Consider the following 16,059-nt stretch of genomic DNA (forward strand, 5'->3'; position numbering starts at 1 on the left):
TAAGGGATAAACCACCATACCCCAAAAATGTAAATCATGGAGTGTTAAGTTAAGTGAATTTTGAATGAAAACGGCCACAAACATGATAATAAATAAAAAGCCGTGATTATGAAGGGAAAAGAAAAAATAATGTAGTTTGATTTAATTAGATGAGAAGAGATGAGAAACAGAACTAAACTGATAGATATAAAGGGGTTGGTTTGGGGTGGGGGGAGCGAATTGTATAGAATAGTGGGAGCTTGTTTTGGAAACAGTTAAGCTGTTTATAATTAAATAATGGGTAAAGAAAGAAAAAGGGGTTAAAGGGGTGTGGGGGTGGTATGGGGGCATTGCAGGGGGCAAGGCAGGCTGAGCGTGTGTAGTAATTGAGAGGCAGTAGTAAGCTTGGTTGAGTGGCCTTGACTGAGGAGCTGTGGGCGGCCTTGACCGTGGAGTTTGTTATGGTTGGTGCTTGAGATGTGCGTGTGTGTGTGTGTGTGTGTGTGGGTGGGGGGGGGGGGGGAGGCGCGCGGACCTCGGAGGAGACTGTAGTTGTTGACGTGTATAGCATATGGGGCATATGATGTGAGTGCAGATAAGCTGCTTGTCTTAAATAAGGCGGCTTATTAAGGAAAGAAAAAGGGGTTAAGTTGGTTGTGGGGTGGGGGTGGGGGAGGGGGTTGTAGGTGGCAATGTGTGAGTATGTGGGTTATGTCCTCTTGTGTATTGCAGTGTGTGCATAGGCCATCTGGGTGTCTGTTTTGCTTATATAGAGTGTAGTTTAGATTTGTAGTGCCTGAAATTAGCCTCTTTATGGCCGTGTCAATGCTTTTAATATTTGAGTATGTGGGAATCTTTCTTATTGGTGATTTTATGATAGATGTGACCCAAGTGGATTTGTTTGTGTTTATGTTGTGGTGGAAGTTGGTGGATAACATGTTTGTTTTAATGAGTTGTTTGATTTTTGTTTTGGATGTATGGAAGTTGATGTTTGGTGATAAGTGGGTTGTGGCGAGTTTGGCTGCAGTGTCTGCAGTGTCATTTCCTGTGATGTTTGAGTGGCAAGGTATCCATAAGAATGTAATATGTTTATTTGAGCGTGTGAGTGAATCGGTTTGTATTGCTATATTGTGGAGGAGGTAGGGTCGAAATTTGGAGTGCATATTGTGTAGTTGTTTGATGGAGTTGAGTGAATCGGTGAGGATAAGGAAATTATTTTGGGGGGAGGGAGGGAATTAAATGAAGTGCAGTGAGGATGGCTGTTAGTTCTGCAGTGTTTATTGTGGTGTGGTTGGTGTAGTGGAGATTTGTGGTAATGGGGGGGGGGATTTGTTGGACATGTATGCCGAGGCCTGTGGCTTTATTTGGGTTGATTGATGCGTCTGTGTGTATGTGGTAATGGGTGGGGTAGTTTGTGTTTTTAATGTAGTTGTTTGTGATGTTTGTGATGTTAGTTTTGTTGGTGTCTTTAGGTAGCTGTTTGAGGGTGGTGTCGAGGGTGGTGTCTGTGGTGGGAGGAGGTATGTCGTGAATGTAGCTTGTAATGGGAGGTGTGTGTTGTATGTTGTTTAGTTGTTGTGTTAATAGTAGATTGTTGAGGTGTGTAAGGCAGGGGGCAATAGATGGTTTAAGTTTGAACTTTTTTTAGAGTGGACTTGTTTATGTTGTTATACTTGTGTGTGATGTGTTTGGTCGGTGGTGGCTGGAGGTGCGCGGACCTCGGAGGAGACAGTAGTTGTTGGGAGGTAGAGATGGTGTGACATAATAAAGGAATAGAGAGGCGCGCGGACCTCTGAGAAGACAGGTGGTTGGAGAGAGAGGTGAAGTTATAGATATCTTGATAGTGAGCAGAAAGTGGATCGAGATTGCTAGGTTGATAGGTGGGCGCGGACGTCGGAGAGGACATTCACGCACATATAGTGAATTTGAAGTGACTACATACCTATCCGTGAAACAATTAAGTAATGAAACAATAGGCGAGAGCTTTCAATACAACTGATAGCTCATGACAGGTAATTAATGACAGATGGTCGGATTGGGGTGTGCTGATAGTTATAGCCCGGGAAAACCATTTTTAAGAAAACAAGAGTTGAAAATGGTTTGGCTCAACCAGCAATGGGTATGGTTGAGTGATCGTGTGAATGTGGGTCTCCCGGCAATGCACTATGTTACCGTAAATAATGCAGTTTTTTTTACCATCGCTCTAAATTAGTCGAATTAAGTCAAAATGAGTTGAAATTTGTGTCATGATTCCATTGTCCATTTTGTCATCCTTGGCATATATTCATAACAACTGCATGTTAAATTGGGCGAATCCCTTGTCAGAAAGTGCCCACAGTGCGGAGAGTTTCTTGACTTTTGTGAGTCCAGATTTAAACTGTGACGTGTTTATTACATTTGACTATTGAATACTGTCCATTTCATATGAAAACCAGTTTCACTTTAAGCATAGCGGGTGCTGTAACCAATACGACAGCATTGGTACAACTTAGCTGAGAATGATTTTGTTGATTTTGGTTCTGCAATACGTATCAGACGTTCTATTCTCTCTTCAAACTGCTCACCGAGTAAAGCTGCAAAATTGCTGATGAGGCGTTAAGCAGTTTTACTCTCCCTTTACCTGTATCTCTCTGTGTGTCTCTATCCGTGTCTCGTCTCTGAGTGTCCCTCTCTCTCTCTCTCTCTCTCTCTCTCTCTCTCTCTCTCTCTCTCTCTCTCTCTCTCTCTCTCTCTCTCTCTCTCTCTCTCTCTCTCTCCCTTCTCTCTGTGTCTCTTCTCTCTGTGTTTCACTATGTCTCTCTGTGTTTCTCCTCCGTGTCTTTTTCTGTGTCTCGTCTCTGAGTAGCTCTCTCTGTGTCTCTCTCTCTATATATGTCTCTATCCGTGTCTCTTCTCTCTGTGTGTCACTCTGTGTGTCTTCCTCTCCGTGTCTTTTTCTGTGTCTCGTCTCTGAGTAGCTCTCTCTGTGGCTCTCTCTCTATATATGTCTCTATCCGTGTCTCTTCTCACTGTGTCTCTCTGTGTGTCTCCCTCTCCGTGTCTTGTTCTGTGTCTCGTCTCTGAGTGTCTCTTTCTGTCTCTTCTCTCTGTGTCTCACTATGTCCGTGTGTGTGCCTGTGTGTCACTCTCTCTCTCTGTCTCTCTCTCTGCCTCTCTCTATCTCTCTCTATGTGTCTCTCCTCTGTGTGTCTCTGTCTTTCTCCACGTGTCTCTTTCTATGTCTCTCTCTTCTCTCTGTGTTTCACTGTGAATGTATCTCTCTGTGTGTGTGTCTCCGTCTGTCTCTCTCCTGTGTGGCTCTCTTTCTCTGTCTGTTCTCTTTGCGTCTTTCTCTGGGTCTCTTTCTCTGTCTTCGCTGTGTCTCTCTCTGTCTCTGTCTGTGTGTCTGTCTCTGTGTGTGTATCTCTCTCTCTCTCTCTCTCTCTCTCTCTCTCTCTCTCTCTCTCTCTCTCTCTCTCTCTCTCTCTCTCTCTCTCTCTCTCTCTCTCTCTCTCTCTCTCTCTCTCTCTCTCTCTCTCTCTCTCTGTCTCTCTCTCTCTCTCTGTCTCTCTCTCTCTCTCTGTTCTCTCTGTGTTTCTCTCTGTGTCTTGTCTCTCTGTGTTTCTCTCTGTCTTTCTCTCTGTGTCTCTCTCTCTCTCTGTCTCTATCCGTGTCTCTTCTCTCTGTGTGTCACTCTGTGTCTTCCTCCGTGTCTTTTTCTGTGTCTCGTCTCTGAGTAGCTCTCTCTGTGGCTCTCTCTGTATATATGTCTCTATCCGTGTCTCTTCTCACTGTGTCTCTCTGTGTGTCTCCCTCTCCGTGTCTTGTTCTGTGTCTCGTCTCTGAGTGTCTCTTTCTGTCTCTTCTCTCTGTGTCTCACTATGTCCGTGTGTGTGCCTGTGTGTCACTCTCTCTCTCTCTGTCTCTCTCTCTGCCTCTCTCTATCTCTCTCTATGTGTCTCTCCTCTGTGTGTCTCTGTCTTTCTCCACGTGTCTCTTTCTATGTCTCTCTCTTCTCTCCGTGTTTCACTGTGAATGTATCTCTCTGTGTGTGTGTCTCCGTCTGTCTCTCTCCTGTGTGGCTCTCTTTCTCTGTCTGTTCTCTTTGCGTCTTTCTCTGGGTCTCTTTCTCTGTCTTCGCTGTGTCTCTCTCTGTCTCTGTCTGTGTGTCTTTCTCTGTGTGTGTATCTCTCTCTCTCTCTCTCTCTCTCTCTCTCTCTCTCTCTCTCTCTCTCTCTCTCTCTCTCTCTCTCTCTCTCTCTTCACGTCACGCGTCACCCTAAACCTCACGTGCACTTTATATCGTGAATAAACCACGTGTCCTTGTTATCTTCCCCAGGATGTGGTGGGAACTTCACGGGCATCACCGGCGCCTTCACGTCCCCCAACTACCCACAGAGATACAGCAACAAACTTCACTGCACTTACATCGTCGATGCAGGAGCAACGTTGATCACGCTCGTGTTTGAAGAGTTCAACATACAGAACTATAATGATTATGTCCACGTATGTATGTTGTTGTACAATCCGTGGAAATATCTGAATGTGCAAGCTGGAGGTTTTACTTACACGTTAGTGAGTGAGTGATTTTAGCTCTACGCCGCACTCAGCAATATTCCAGCTATATGGCGGTGGTCTGTTAATAATCCAGTCTGGACCAGACAATCCAGAATAACTCGGGAACAACAGCATGAACATCGATCTACGCAATTGGGATACGGTGACATGTGTCAAGCCAGTCAGCGAGCCAGACCACCCGATCCCGTTAGTCGCCTCTTGCGACAAGCATGGGTTGCTGAAGATCAATTCTAACTCTGATCTTCACGGGTCTTACACGTTAGTATAGATAGCATCGACTTTGATGCTGTACTTCAAAATGACGAATGTTCAAGAAGTTTACCATTGTCGGCGCTCTCATACAACAATTGAAGTATATATTTCTACTTAATTAGATATACACCAAGTGAGCCGTTGACCGTTGGGCAGATACGTGTTTATATATATGTATATATATATATGGTAAGTAGAAATGTTCACTATATGTAGGTGATGAACAGCTGGGCCAAATATTTATGTCATTGTGACTGAAAATCCACTTCAGACCTTAGTGTGCATGACCAGAAATGGACTCAGGCTTCAGAAAATACTGAAGGTTCTGTTCTATGTTGTAACCATATTAGAAGACATCTCTTTTTGAACCACAGGTCTACGATTCTGCTGGAAATCGTTTGAGCCGTCTACAAGGAAACAGACGAGGTTACATCGTCCAGTCCGCTGTCCTCTATCGTGTTGAGTTTCGTACGAATCACCGGGGCACAAGAAAAGGATTTAAGGCTGTATGGGCAAGTATGTTCCGTCTCCAATTATGTAATTTTTATATTTTTCTTTGAAGTTTTGTGTTGTTTAATGGGGGTCGGTGGAAATAGGTTATAAGACGAGTTGGGAACCGACTGAGTCGTGACTATGTCGACTTGTGCTTACAAACAGTATATCACGTTTAATATAAAGTCTGAAAAATTATACTGACAAAATCCACGATGCACATCTTCACTGTGTGAAACTCAGGGTTAACAAATCAGCTCAACTGATTTTATTTGATAGTCACAAGGTATTCGAGCATAGGAAGACGTTAAACGTATTAGGTTAATAGGCGACAAAGTTAAGAGTATATCTCAGTGAATGTATCTTTCATTGAATCTTTGTGTTTCAGAGACCATAACGGAACACGCCAGGTACGGAGGTTATGCCACTCTGTCCTGGAATCTGCCACAGCCTGGAATCAGGGAGTTCACTGTGTGGAACAACAGTTCGGGAGAATACATACTTCACATCACTAACTACAACAACGTCAGTGCCGCCAGTGAGAAGTTGGCGTCCAGGATAGACTTCATCGGGAGTATAACACCATCAGGTACAGGACTGTTTAGGTTTGTCATTCGCGATATTATTTGGGAAGATGCAGGTCGTTACGAGTGTTACAGAGGCTCCATGAGTGGAAGAGGAGCTAGGATCCCTCACTGTGGGCAGGAGCTGACTGTACTGGGTAAGCATACTTCAATACACCTGCAACTTTTGCGAAAATGTGAAGAAAGAATGCATATTAAGTATTTTAATGATACATGTTTTAGAAATCGTGTAATTTTGTGAAAAAAGTACAGTGCTGCCGCATAGTGGATTCGAACTAAGTACGAGGATTACAGAGTTCCTGCTGCGGTATTGACCGTTGGCTGCTAAACGCCGCACTCAGCAATATTCCAGCTACATGGCGGCGGTCTGTAAGTAATCGAGAACCGACAAGATATCCCAGTGATCAACATCATGAGCATCAATCTACGCAATTGGGAGACGATGACAACCAAGTCAGCTAGCCTGACCACCCGATCCCATAAGTCGCCTCTTACGACAAGCATGGGTTGATGAAGATCAGTTCTAATCCGGATCTTCACCGGTGTCATCATACATTGATTAACCAAACAAACCATTCCAGCAGGTAAAACACACATGTGTAGAACATGAACAACTGTTTTGGCGTCACCGAGGAGAGAGTAACTACATAAGATATTGATGATTTAACACAGGACAGTTCAGGTGAGGTGAGGTGAGGTGAAATTGGGTTTAACGTCGTGCTTGAGAATATTTCGCTCATATGACGACGTGCATGCGTGTGTATGTGTATGTGCGGCTGCTTGTACTAGCCCAGACTTAAGCTGGTTTTATAGTGTTAGCCCACTGAGATACCATGCCGCAGTGAAGCATGAATACCCCACTCAGACACATTATACTGACTCCGAGCCGACCAGTCCTTGTTGTACCCATTAATGCCGAGCGCCAGACAGGGACCAACAAGTACCATATTTTAACGTCTTTTGGTATGACGCGGTCGGGGATCGAACCTGCGACCTTTCGCTCTCCGGGTGGACGCTCTAACCACTACACCACGGAGGCGGTCTCACAGTTCAGTGATGACATATATGGTATATGGTTCTTCTCAAGGATGTGGTGGACACTTTAACACAGTCACAGGTTCCATGACCTCACCCAAATACCGGGACAGCAGAAAGGTGCGACTTTCATGCATATACACTATCAACGCTGGGTCAACCTCCATCACACTTGTGCTTGAGGAGATGAGCACGAGGGGCTATCTCAGGGTAAGTTCCTCCACCTACGCGCTTTATCTGAACAGTGTAGGTGGACGAGTAATGCTGTCAAGTGGTGCGGCCAGGGTTCAGGTCCAGGAACTAGACTGCCAGTTGTCAGATTTCCATCCATTTGGAAGAGGGATTACTGAGTAAGTGAGTATAGTTTTACACCGCTTTTAGCAATATTCCAGCAATATGTCGGCAGGGGCCACCGGAAATGGGCTTCACACATTGTACCCATGTTGGGAATCGAACCCGGGCCTCGGCGTTAGTAGTGAAGGCTTTAACCACTAGGCTACCCCGACGCTCCGTGATCACTGAGCGGGTTTGATAACTGACTCTGTGTGTTGGCGATTAGGTTCCTGACTCTGGGAACGTGGGTTCGACTCCCCTGTTGTACTCAACCCAACTAAAGTCCTGGAATATGTAATTTACTAAGAAAGTGTAATCCCAACTATAACACGATCATTTTATCATTTTCTAATTGGCATTGTTTTTAGAATGGTGATAATTATTGTCAAACGTCACATTTATCGAGTTTATAGTTTTTCTCCTTTCGTCTGCGGATACAAGTGATCTGATTGTGGAAATATTTACTGTTGACGCTGAAACCTGGTGCCTAACAACGGAGCGATTACAGGCGAGTCATCTACAGATACAGTTAGAGGCCCAGTAACGAGATTCGTTCGCTTGTAATTCCAGGTTGTTGATGCCTCTGACAATACGCTTGAATTACTGTATGGGAACAACACTGGATATATCATGCAGTCCGCTACGTACTACCGTATTCTCTACAACGAATACGAACCGAGCAAAGGATTCAGAGCAACATGGTCAGGTCAGTTGCAAGCACAACTCATGTTATTAAGAATGACGTGTGTGTTCATGGGCAGTGTTAAACCCATGTTTTTGAAGCACTGAACTGCCATTAAGGTACTAAGTGATACTTCTTTCAACCATAAACTACGCGCCATGTGAGCAGATTATCATGGGCATCTATCTACGCACTAAGGAAACGATGACATGTGTCAACCAAGTCAGCGAGTCTGGCCACCTGATCCCGTTAGTTGCCTCTTACGGCAAGCAAGACGACAAATTCGAACCCTGGTCTTCAAGGGTACGTCAAGTTCTTGTTTGAAGGTCACACATAATCGTCTCTGACGACATACATGACAGGTGATGTCATCTTCAATTATTGACTTGTATTATACATGTTCGTGTTCAAATGGAAACGTTTTCTTGACATAGCTGAGAAAATTAATTATGTTGTACGGAATGTAGTAGAGAGTGATAGAAAATAGCTACGTTGGCTGAAAATTGTGTCATCAATATCACTAACCTTTGAGAGGCAGAGGTGGTATGACAGCTTGACAGTGATGAGCTGATGAGGTGGTCCGAAAGCTGGACAGTGATGAGCTGATGAGGTGGTCCGAGAGCTGGACAGTGATGATCTGGTAAGGTGGTCCGAGAGCTGGACAGTGATGATCTGGTGAGGTGGTCAGAGCGTTGGACAGTGATGATCTGGTGAGGTGGTCAGTGATGATCTGGTGAGGTGGTCAGAGCGTTGGACAGTGATGATCTGGTGAGGTGGTCAGAGCGTTGGACAGTGATGATCTGGTGAGGTGGTCAGAGCGTTGGACAGTGATGATCTGGTGAGGTGGTCAGAGCGTTGGACAGTGATGATCTGGTGAGGTGGTCAGAGCGTTGAACAGTGATGATCTGGTGAGGTGGTCAGAGCGTTGGACAGTGATGATCTGGTGGGTGAGCGTGGTCAGAGCGTTGGACAGTGATGATCTGGTGAGGTGGTCAGAGCGTTGGACAGTGATGATCTGGTGAGGTGGTCAGAGCGTTGGATCTGGTGACAGTGATGATGATCTGGTGAGGTGGTCAGACCGCTGGACATTGATGATCTGGTGAGGTGGTCAGACAGGTGGAGAGTGATGATCTGGTATGGTGGTCAGACCAGACCTTGGACAGTGATGATCTGGTGAGGTGGTCAGACATGATCTGGTGGTCAGTGATGATCTGGTGAGGGTGATGATCTGGTGAGGTGGTCAGACCGCTGGACAGTGATGATCTGGTGAGGTGGTCAGACCGGTGGTCAGTGATGATCTGGTAGACCATGGTGATGATCTGTTGACCACTTGGACAGTGATGATCTGGTGAGATGGTCAGACAGTGATGATCTGGTCAGGTGAGACCGCTGATGGTCAGAGCGTTGGACTGGTGATGGTGGGTCAGACCACTGGACATCTGTGAGGTGAGTTGGACAGTGATGAGGTGAGGTGGTCAGACCGGTGAGGTGGTCAAATCGTTGGACAGTGGTCAGTGATGATGATCTGGTGATGGTGGTCAGACCGTTGGACAGTGATGATCTGGTGAGATTGTCAGACCGTTGGACAGTGATGATCTGGTGAGGTGATCTGGTGATGTGGTCAGACAGACCGCTGGACAGTGATGATCTGGTGAGGTGGTCAGACCACTGGACAATGATGATCTGGTGAGGTGGTCAGACCGCTGGACAGTGATGAGCTGGTGAGGTGGTCAGACCACTGGACAGTGATGATCTGATTGATGTTCGATGCAATTCCCCAATTTGACTTGTACCATAGTTCCCGAACTGATTCAGATGCTCCCTTGACTAACTCTTCTATATATTGATGACGCGTGCCACCGGTGTGGTGGGATACTCTCACCTCTTCGCAAACATCTGATGTCATCACTATTTGATTGTAATTCCTAGCCACATACTCCTTGCTAGGACGGAATTATGCAGTCAACTGCCTCTCCTTACCGCTAATATTGCATTGGTTGTTTTGATACAGTTTATTTTTGAGTCAATGTTTGATATGTAAATTGTACATTACACATGTATTGATGTCTGACATGTTTCAGTTACCACAAGAGAGCACGCCAGGTACGGAGGCTATGCCACTCTGTCCTGGAATCTGCCACAGCCTGGAATCAGAGAGTTCACCGTGTGGAACAATGATAGGGGGAAGTGTATACTTCACATCACTAACTACAACAATGTCAGCATTGCCAGTGAAGAGTTGTCATCTAAAGTGAAATTCACTGGCAATATCACATCCTCTGGAACAGGGCTGATGCGATTTATTATCACTGGTGTCAGATGGGAAGATGAAGGCCAGTATGTTTGTTACAGAGGTCCACGGGCTTTCAGAGGGACCAGGATATCCAAGTGTGGACAAGAGTTGGAACTGCTTGGTGAGAGTTATAGCATTGTTTGGTTTTGCTGACCAATGTAATAATAACGGCCATTTATAAAGCGCCTGTTTCCACTCACTTGTGCATGCATAAAGCACTAACACATTACCCTGGAGAACCCAAGTTGCCTGTGAGGTGATAGAAGGTTAACAGGCACAGGACCAATCCCACCGGGTACCCATTCACTGCTGGGTGATAATGGCAATATCTTGTGCGTTTAATGAACATACTACCAAACTGACTGAAAGTTTCACAGGTAGATTTGCTTAGTTCCTTGCCATCTAGTTATGTCTTTCTCCTCACACAAGCGAACTGACTTTTCCCATGCATTGTCCATGGCTTTCTGTAAGCTACAAGGCCGGGTATTTCCTCTTCCCAATCATCATCGTCATCATTGCTATCAACCCCATTTACAGATCAAAGGGGAGGTTGGTTAGCCTAGTGGTTAAAACGTTTCCTCGTCACGCTGAAGGTCCGGGTTCGATTCCCACATTGGTACAATGTGTGAAACCCGGGTTCGATTCTCCACATCTGTATAGACGCTGGTTAACTAAATTTAGAACTTCAAACCACAGGTTGCCCATTGAAACAGGACGTTGGTACGGCATCGAACGATGTAATAGAACCTGCCAACTTTGTACATCATCTGTCTGTGATGTCTGTCTTCACTTTCTATTATACTGCCCAGTACTCAATGCCCTCAGACATCAATTTCTTCCCCAATATTTCTGTAAGCATCCTACTCTTGAAAACTTAATTTATCTAATGAAATATGACTATTTACCACTTAACTCTAAAATTGCCAAATTTATCAAAACTGGACATTGCTCAATGTTTTAAAATGTGCCAAATTGCTGTATGTTCTCTGTGTCACTATATGTGATTTTTGAGAATAAAATTTCTGTTCTGTTCTGGTACAATGTGTGAAACCCATTTCTTGCGTCCACAGTTAGATATTTGCAAGCGACATCCCCCACGTGTGCCATGTTTTCCTGAATCCTGTCAATGACATTGTTTCGTTGGATTCAACATATTGACATGTTCGTGTTTCTTGGCGTTCATACTACTGAAGTTGTATGCAGGCTTTCTCCAAACAATTTTATTGCTACCTACATATTCTAGGTCGAGCTAAGGAATGACCCTTGGATAAATCACCCACAAAGGTGGCAGTTTCCCTTATAGAATATATGTCAAACTAGTTTAAGGATCGAGCCGCGCTATCTTGTCACCTTCACCATCATCATTATTATCATCGTCGTCGTCACCGACGTTATCATCAGCATCAGCATCAGCATCAGCATTATCATCAGCATCGGGGTTTGGGGGTAGCCTAGTGGTGAAAGCGTTTGCTCACCACGCCAAAGACCCGTGTTTGATTCCCCACATGGGTACAATGTGTGGAGCCAATTTCTGGTGTCTTCAACCGTGATATTGCTGGAATATTGCTAAACGCGGCGTAAAACTAAACTCACTCATCATCATCACCATTCAACATTTGGTGTGTTAATTCTGCTGCAGGTGGTTGCGGCGGTTACTACAGCGCGGTATCGGGTTCGTGCACCTGTTCCAATGTTTCGTGCGACTACAATGGAGAGTGTGTCTACATCATTGACGCCGGATCAGCTCTACTTACGTTGGTTCTTGACTATTTCACAACTCCAAGCTCTTTAGGACGTATCAAGGTAATCTAAATGAACTCGAAATGCACGTATGCGTATTTCATATGAGACGTATACAGGATTATGTTATCAATGTCTGAGTGAGAAAAGGCCGGCTCTTATACCAAGGTGTCCCTAAGGAGTACGGGCCAAGTATGAGGCAATGTGGATCGAGGTTCGCCACAATCACACGTCCAGATTTGCCAGCACCGTCCTCCTGAAACAGATTTCTCTCGAAACCATAAAGATCTGCATTGCATCACATCGGAGCTTTTCTTCCGACATCAAGATGGAACAGAAACACTGGTTAAAGAGTCGGTAGACATTTTATAGCCTCTACTTCTCTATCACTTGTGCTTTGCACACAGCAGTCACCATATATTCTTGTAGCCATCAGTTTCAGTATGTTTTTAGCAAAGAAGGTTTGGGGATAGATTTTGTGAAATTATTTGCTTTGTCTTCACTGAAAGAAATCATGTCCATTATCCTTAATTTCAAATACATTTAAGTGACGTCGTTCAGCTCAGGCGTATCAGCTATAGTCTTTAAATCCTAGGTATACGACGTATCCGGAAAGCTCCTGGCTGCGTTACAAGGAGACAAGATAGGATACACCCTACAGTCATCCACGTACTACCGGATCCAGGTCGATTGCTGTGATTATGAATCGCCGAACAAATTCAAAGCAACATGGTCAGGTGTGAAATAGTTGGGTATATGTGTGCGGCTTTGGGTGGGTGTAATGAAGGTGTGTGTACGAGATAGGGTGTGGATATGTATGTGGATGTGGAAGAGTATATGTGTATGGTTTGTGGTTGCAGGGACGCTTCAGGATGTGAATTGGGTATAGATGTGCTGGTGGATGTGGATTTAGGTGTGTATGAGTGTGGGTGTGGTTTAGGGTGAGGTATATCAAGATATGAGATCTGCGTGGTTTGAGAGTAGATTTGGCCATAACCCTTAAAGATAATCTCTGTCTCTATTAATGAGTTTGAATAAATAGTGTGTTTGAGTTTGTTTTTTTAAAATCTACGATGTCCAGTCTCCCATCATTTCTTGCTAATCCATATTTGTCCAGAATTCCTGACAACACATTGATGTTCTGTGTATCTATGTTTCAGAGACCATAACGGAACACGCCAGGTACGGAGGTTATGCCACTCTGTCCTGGAATCTGCCACAGCCTGGAATCAGAGAGTTCACTGTGTGGAACAACAGTTCGGCAGAATACATACTGCACATCACTAACTACACCAACGTCAGTGCCGCCAGTGAGAAGTTGGCGTCAAGGATAGACTTCATCGGGAGTATAACACCATCAGGTACAGCGCTGTTTAGGTTTGTCATCCAGGACGTCACTGGAGCTGATGCAGGTCGTTACGAGTGTTACAGAGGTTCCATGGTTGCAAGAGGAGCTAGGATCCCTCACTGTGGGCAGGAGCTGACTGTACTGGGTAGGAATACAGACGCAGTTTGTCGGGCTTTCTTATTTTCAAAATCTGTTAATTCTTGTTAGTATAAACTTGGTTGACGTGGTTTCCAGAACTAAATATAACACACTATGTATCGCACAAACCATTGACGACATTCTTATCAGAGTAAAAATGATTATATATAGATTATATATTTACTATTCTGAATGAAACTGTATTATGTCTTCAGCGCCACAAAGATGTAAACCAGAAACGTTTAGTGATAACATTTCTTTAAATATTGTGCAATGCCGGTCACTTGTTGACTAAAGAATGAAGTGTCAAGGGAAATCGGGAATGTATGGGTTAAATAACTCACGGTCACTGATCTACATAATATGTTCATTATAGAAATAAGTCACGTGTCTTGTGTTTATGTAAAACTAGAAAACATATTGTCTAAATGTCCCTTCATGTCGAACAATAAAATAGAAGCTCCATCCTCTTGTGTCTACGTTTCCTATCTAAAAGGGAATATAGCAAGCCTTCCTAAAGGTGTACCAGAGTCTTAAACAACACGAACTCAAACTTTGTGTAATCAGTGTTGCAGCGTTGAAGACTTTAGTAAAGGTGTGAACGGATTCCTAGGAAGCTAGGAGAAGCCCTTCATGGGAAATCAAGCAAATGCATTCTTGTCGTAACCGTTTCTTCCCAAGGCTGCGGTGGGCACTACAACACGCCTTCAGGATCCTTCACATCTCCCAACTACCCTGGGGAATACAACAACAGTCTGTCATGCATCTACACTATAGACGCTGGGTCTACATTAGTGACGCTGGTATTTGAAAACTTTCTGACCGAGAAATTTGAAGACTTTGTTCAGGTATGTGTCAGAGACCCGAAGAAATCAGTAACTACAGAACTCGATTTATGGTTGTCCGCAAACTTCAATTATACACTGTGGCTAGTGTTACTGTTAAATAATTACCGTGACAACAGGTTTAAGAATCCCCATTGAACCAGCAAAATATAACACAGACAAGTCTAAAATATTCAATAATATATTGAGCAAACAATGAGCTAGATTCAATGAATCACAATACAGATTTCTAGTACAATGCAATTGAGTCACAAATCTTAATTAATGGGTCACATATAAAGTATTAACTCACCAGAGTCGTGGTAACCACAGTGAGATCAGATATTCTAAATGGAGCTTGTTTACAAATGAAAGCAGTCAGGCACGAAGTGTCAGGGTCAGACGATGGCGATGTGACGAAGGACGAAGGCAAACTCCAGTGATATCGAAAGTCTCCGTGTAATTACGTGTGTTTGTCCGTTTGTCAGTCCTTGTGTCAGTCCTTGCCTTTATATATACTCATACAGATTCTCGAACTTTCCAGCAAAGCATGGCTGTATCATTAACCACTTAGATCTTTCTCGAAACATGTTGAACATTGGACATGACGATGTCAACACAAACATCCGATCAAGGGAGGTAACTCTGGAGCGCTATCATAAAGGCGTACCGCTAAAAATAGTATTGCCATTGAACATATATGACGCCAAATGTGACCCACAACCAACACTCAAAACTTTAAACATTGTGATTCGTAATTATTATCACCTAACCAATGTTATTACAAATTACAAAAAAACACTCCCGTAACACCAGATACATACATGTTGTCGACTACATGCAGTTAGATATCTGTAGTATGCTGCTACATCATGGGTACAGAGGTGGTTACTAGTAATACAATGTCAACGCATCCAAGAGCATGTAGGGACCGGAATGGAACATCTATCACAGGCATACCCAGATATTCGTAACTTATGTTGTTTGGTGTCTTGTAATCTTAGTGTCGTGTGACCTTTAATGCCATGTAATCTTAGTGTTGTGTAATGTTAGTGCCGTGTAATCTTAGTATCATGTAATCTTAATGTCATGTATTGTTCATAAGAACGGATAACCATAACTTATGCACGTCTTTACAACCTTGTGGATACAACATAATTGGGGAATGGTGTTTGCAAAGAGCAATTGCAGTGCGAATGTATGTATGTGTGCGTGCGTGCGTTAGTGTGCCTTGTGTATTTGTAAAGTGGCGTTTTCATGATTCTTGTGCCTTAAGGTCTACGATGCCTCCAAAAACCTTCTGGCGTATCTCCATAAAAACAGAACGGGGTATGTGCTCCAGTCGGCCATTTACTACTACGTCAATTTCACTACAAATGATTATGGTGCACGAAAGGGCTTCAGAGCAACATGGACAGGTAGGCAATACGTTCCTTGAAATGCTGAGAATGGGTGTGTTTGTGTGTTTTCGGGTTTTTCCCTATTTGTTTGTTGTTGTTTTTTGGTATTTATTTGTTTTCGTAATTTTGTTTTTTGTTTAGTTTGTTTTTGTTTTCGTGTGGAGAGTGGGGTGGGGGGTGAACAGGCAATCGGGTGATTGATATAGTGAGCAATGAACCAGGAAGTCAGGTACATACAATACACCACAGAACCTAACCATCTAATCCACCATCTGATCCACAAGATCAGGACAGGTTGCTGGGGCCCTATTTGTACGTCGAATACACAAGAGGGAGCAGTTGCGTGGATCAGTGTCAGATGTGTATGAAGCTTTGCAGCTCCTGATCAACCTGACAATAAAC

The 16,059-nt window shown here is 44.0% G+C and overlaps 1 protein-coding gene across 1 annotated transcript in view; it reads left to right on the forward strand.

Moving 5' to 3' along the window:
* LOC124286125 overlaps nucleotides 1-16,059 on the forward strand; it is a 56,146-nt gene that overhangs the window by 9,938 nt on the left and 30,149 nt on the right. Inside the window, exons 2-12 of the mRNA XM_046722466.1 lie at nucleotides 4,298-4,464; nucleotides 5,163-5,304; nucleotides 5,669-6,001; nucleotides 6,952-7,109; nucleotides 7,803-7,938; nucleotides 9,996-10,328; nucleotides 11,847-12,010; nucleotides 12,543-12,684; nucleotides 13,108-13,440; nucleotides 14,115-14,281; nucleotides 15,534-15,675. Of these exons, the coding sequence (XP_046578422.1) occupies nucleotides 4,298-4,464; nucleotides 5,163-5,304; nucleotides 5,669-6,001; nucleotides 6,952-7,109; nucleotides 7,803-7,938; nucleotides 9,996-10,328; nucleotides 11,847-12,010; nucleotides 12,543-12,684; nucleotides 13,108-13,440; nucleotides 14,115-14,281; nucleotides 15,534-15,675 (2,217 nt within the window). The remainder of the gene's footprint in view (nucleotides 1-4,297; nucleotides 4,465-5,162; nucleotides 5,305-5,668; nucleotides 6,002-6,951; nucleotides 7,110-7,802; nucleotides 7,939-9,995; nucleotides 10,329-11,846; nucleotides 12,011-12,542; nucleotides 12,685-13,107; nucleotides 13,441-14,114; nucleotides 14,282-15,533; nucleotides 15,676-16,059) is intronic.

The sequence above is a fragment of the Haliotis rubra genome, unplaced genomic scaffold, assembly GCF_003918875.1.
Source record: "Haliotis rubra isolate DU_JTF1 unplaced genomic scaffold, ASM391887v1 Scf376, whole genome shotgun sequence".
In the NCBI taxonomy this organism is placed as follows: domain Eukaryota; kingdom Metazoa; phylum Mollusca; class Gastropoda; order Lepetellida; family Haliotidae; genus Haliotis; species Haliotis rubra.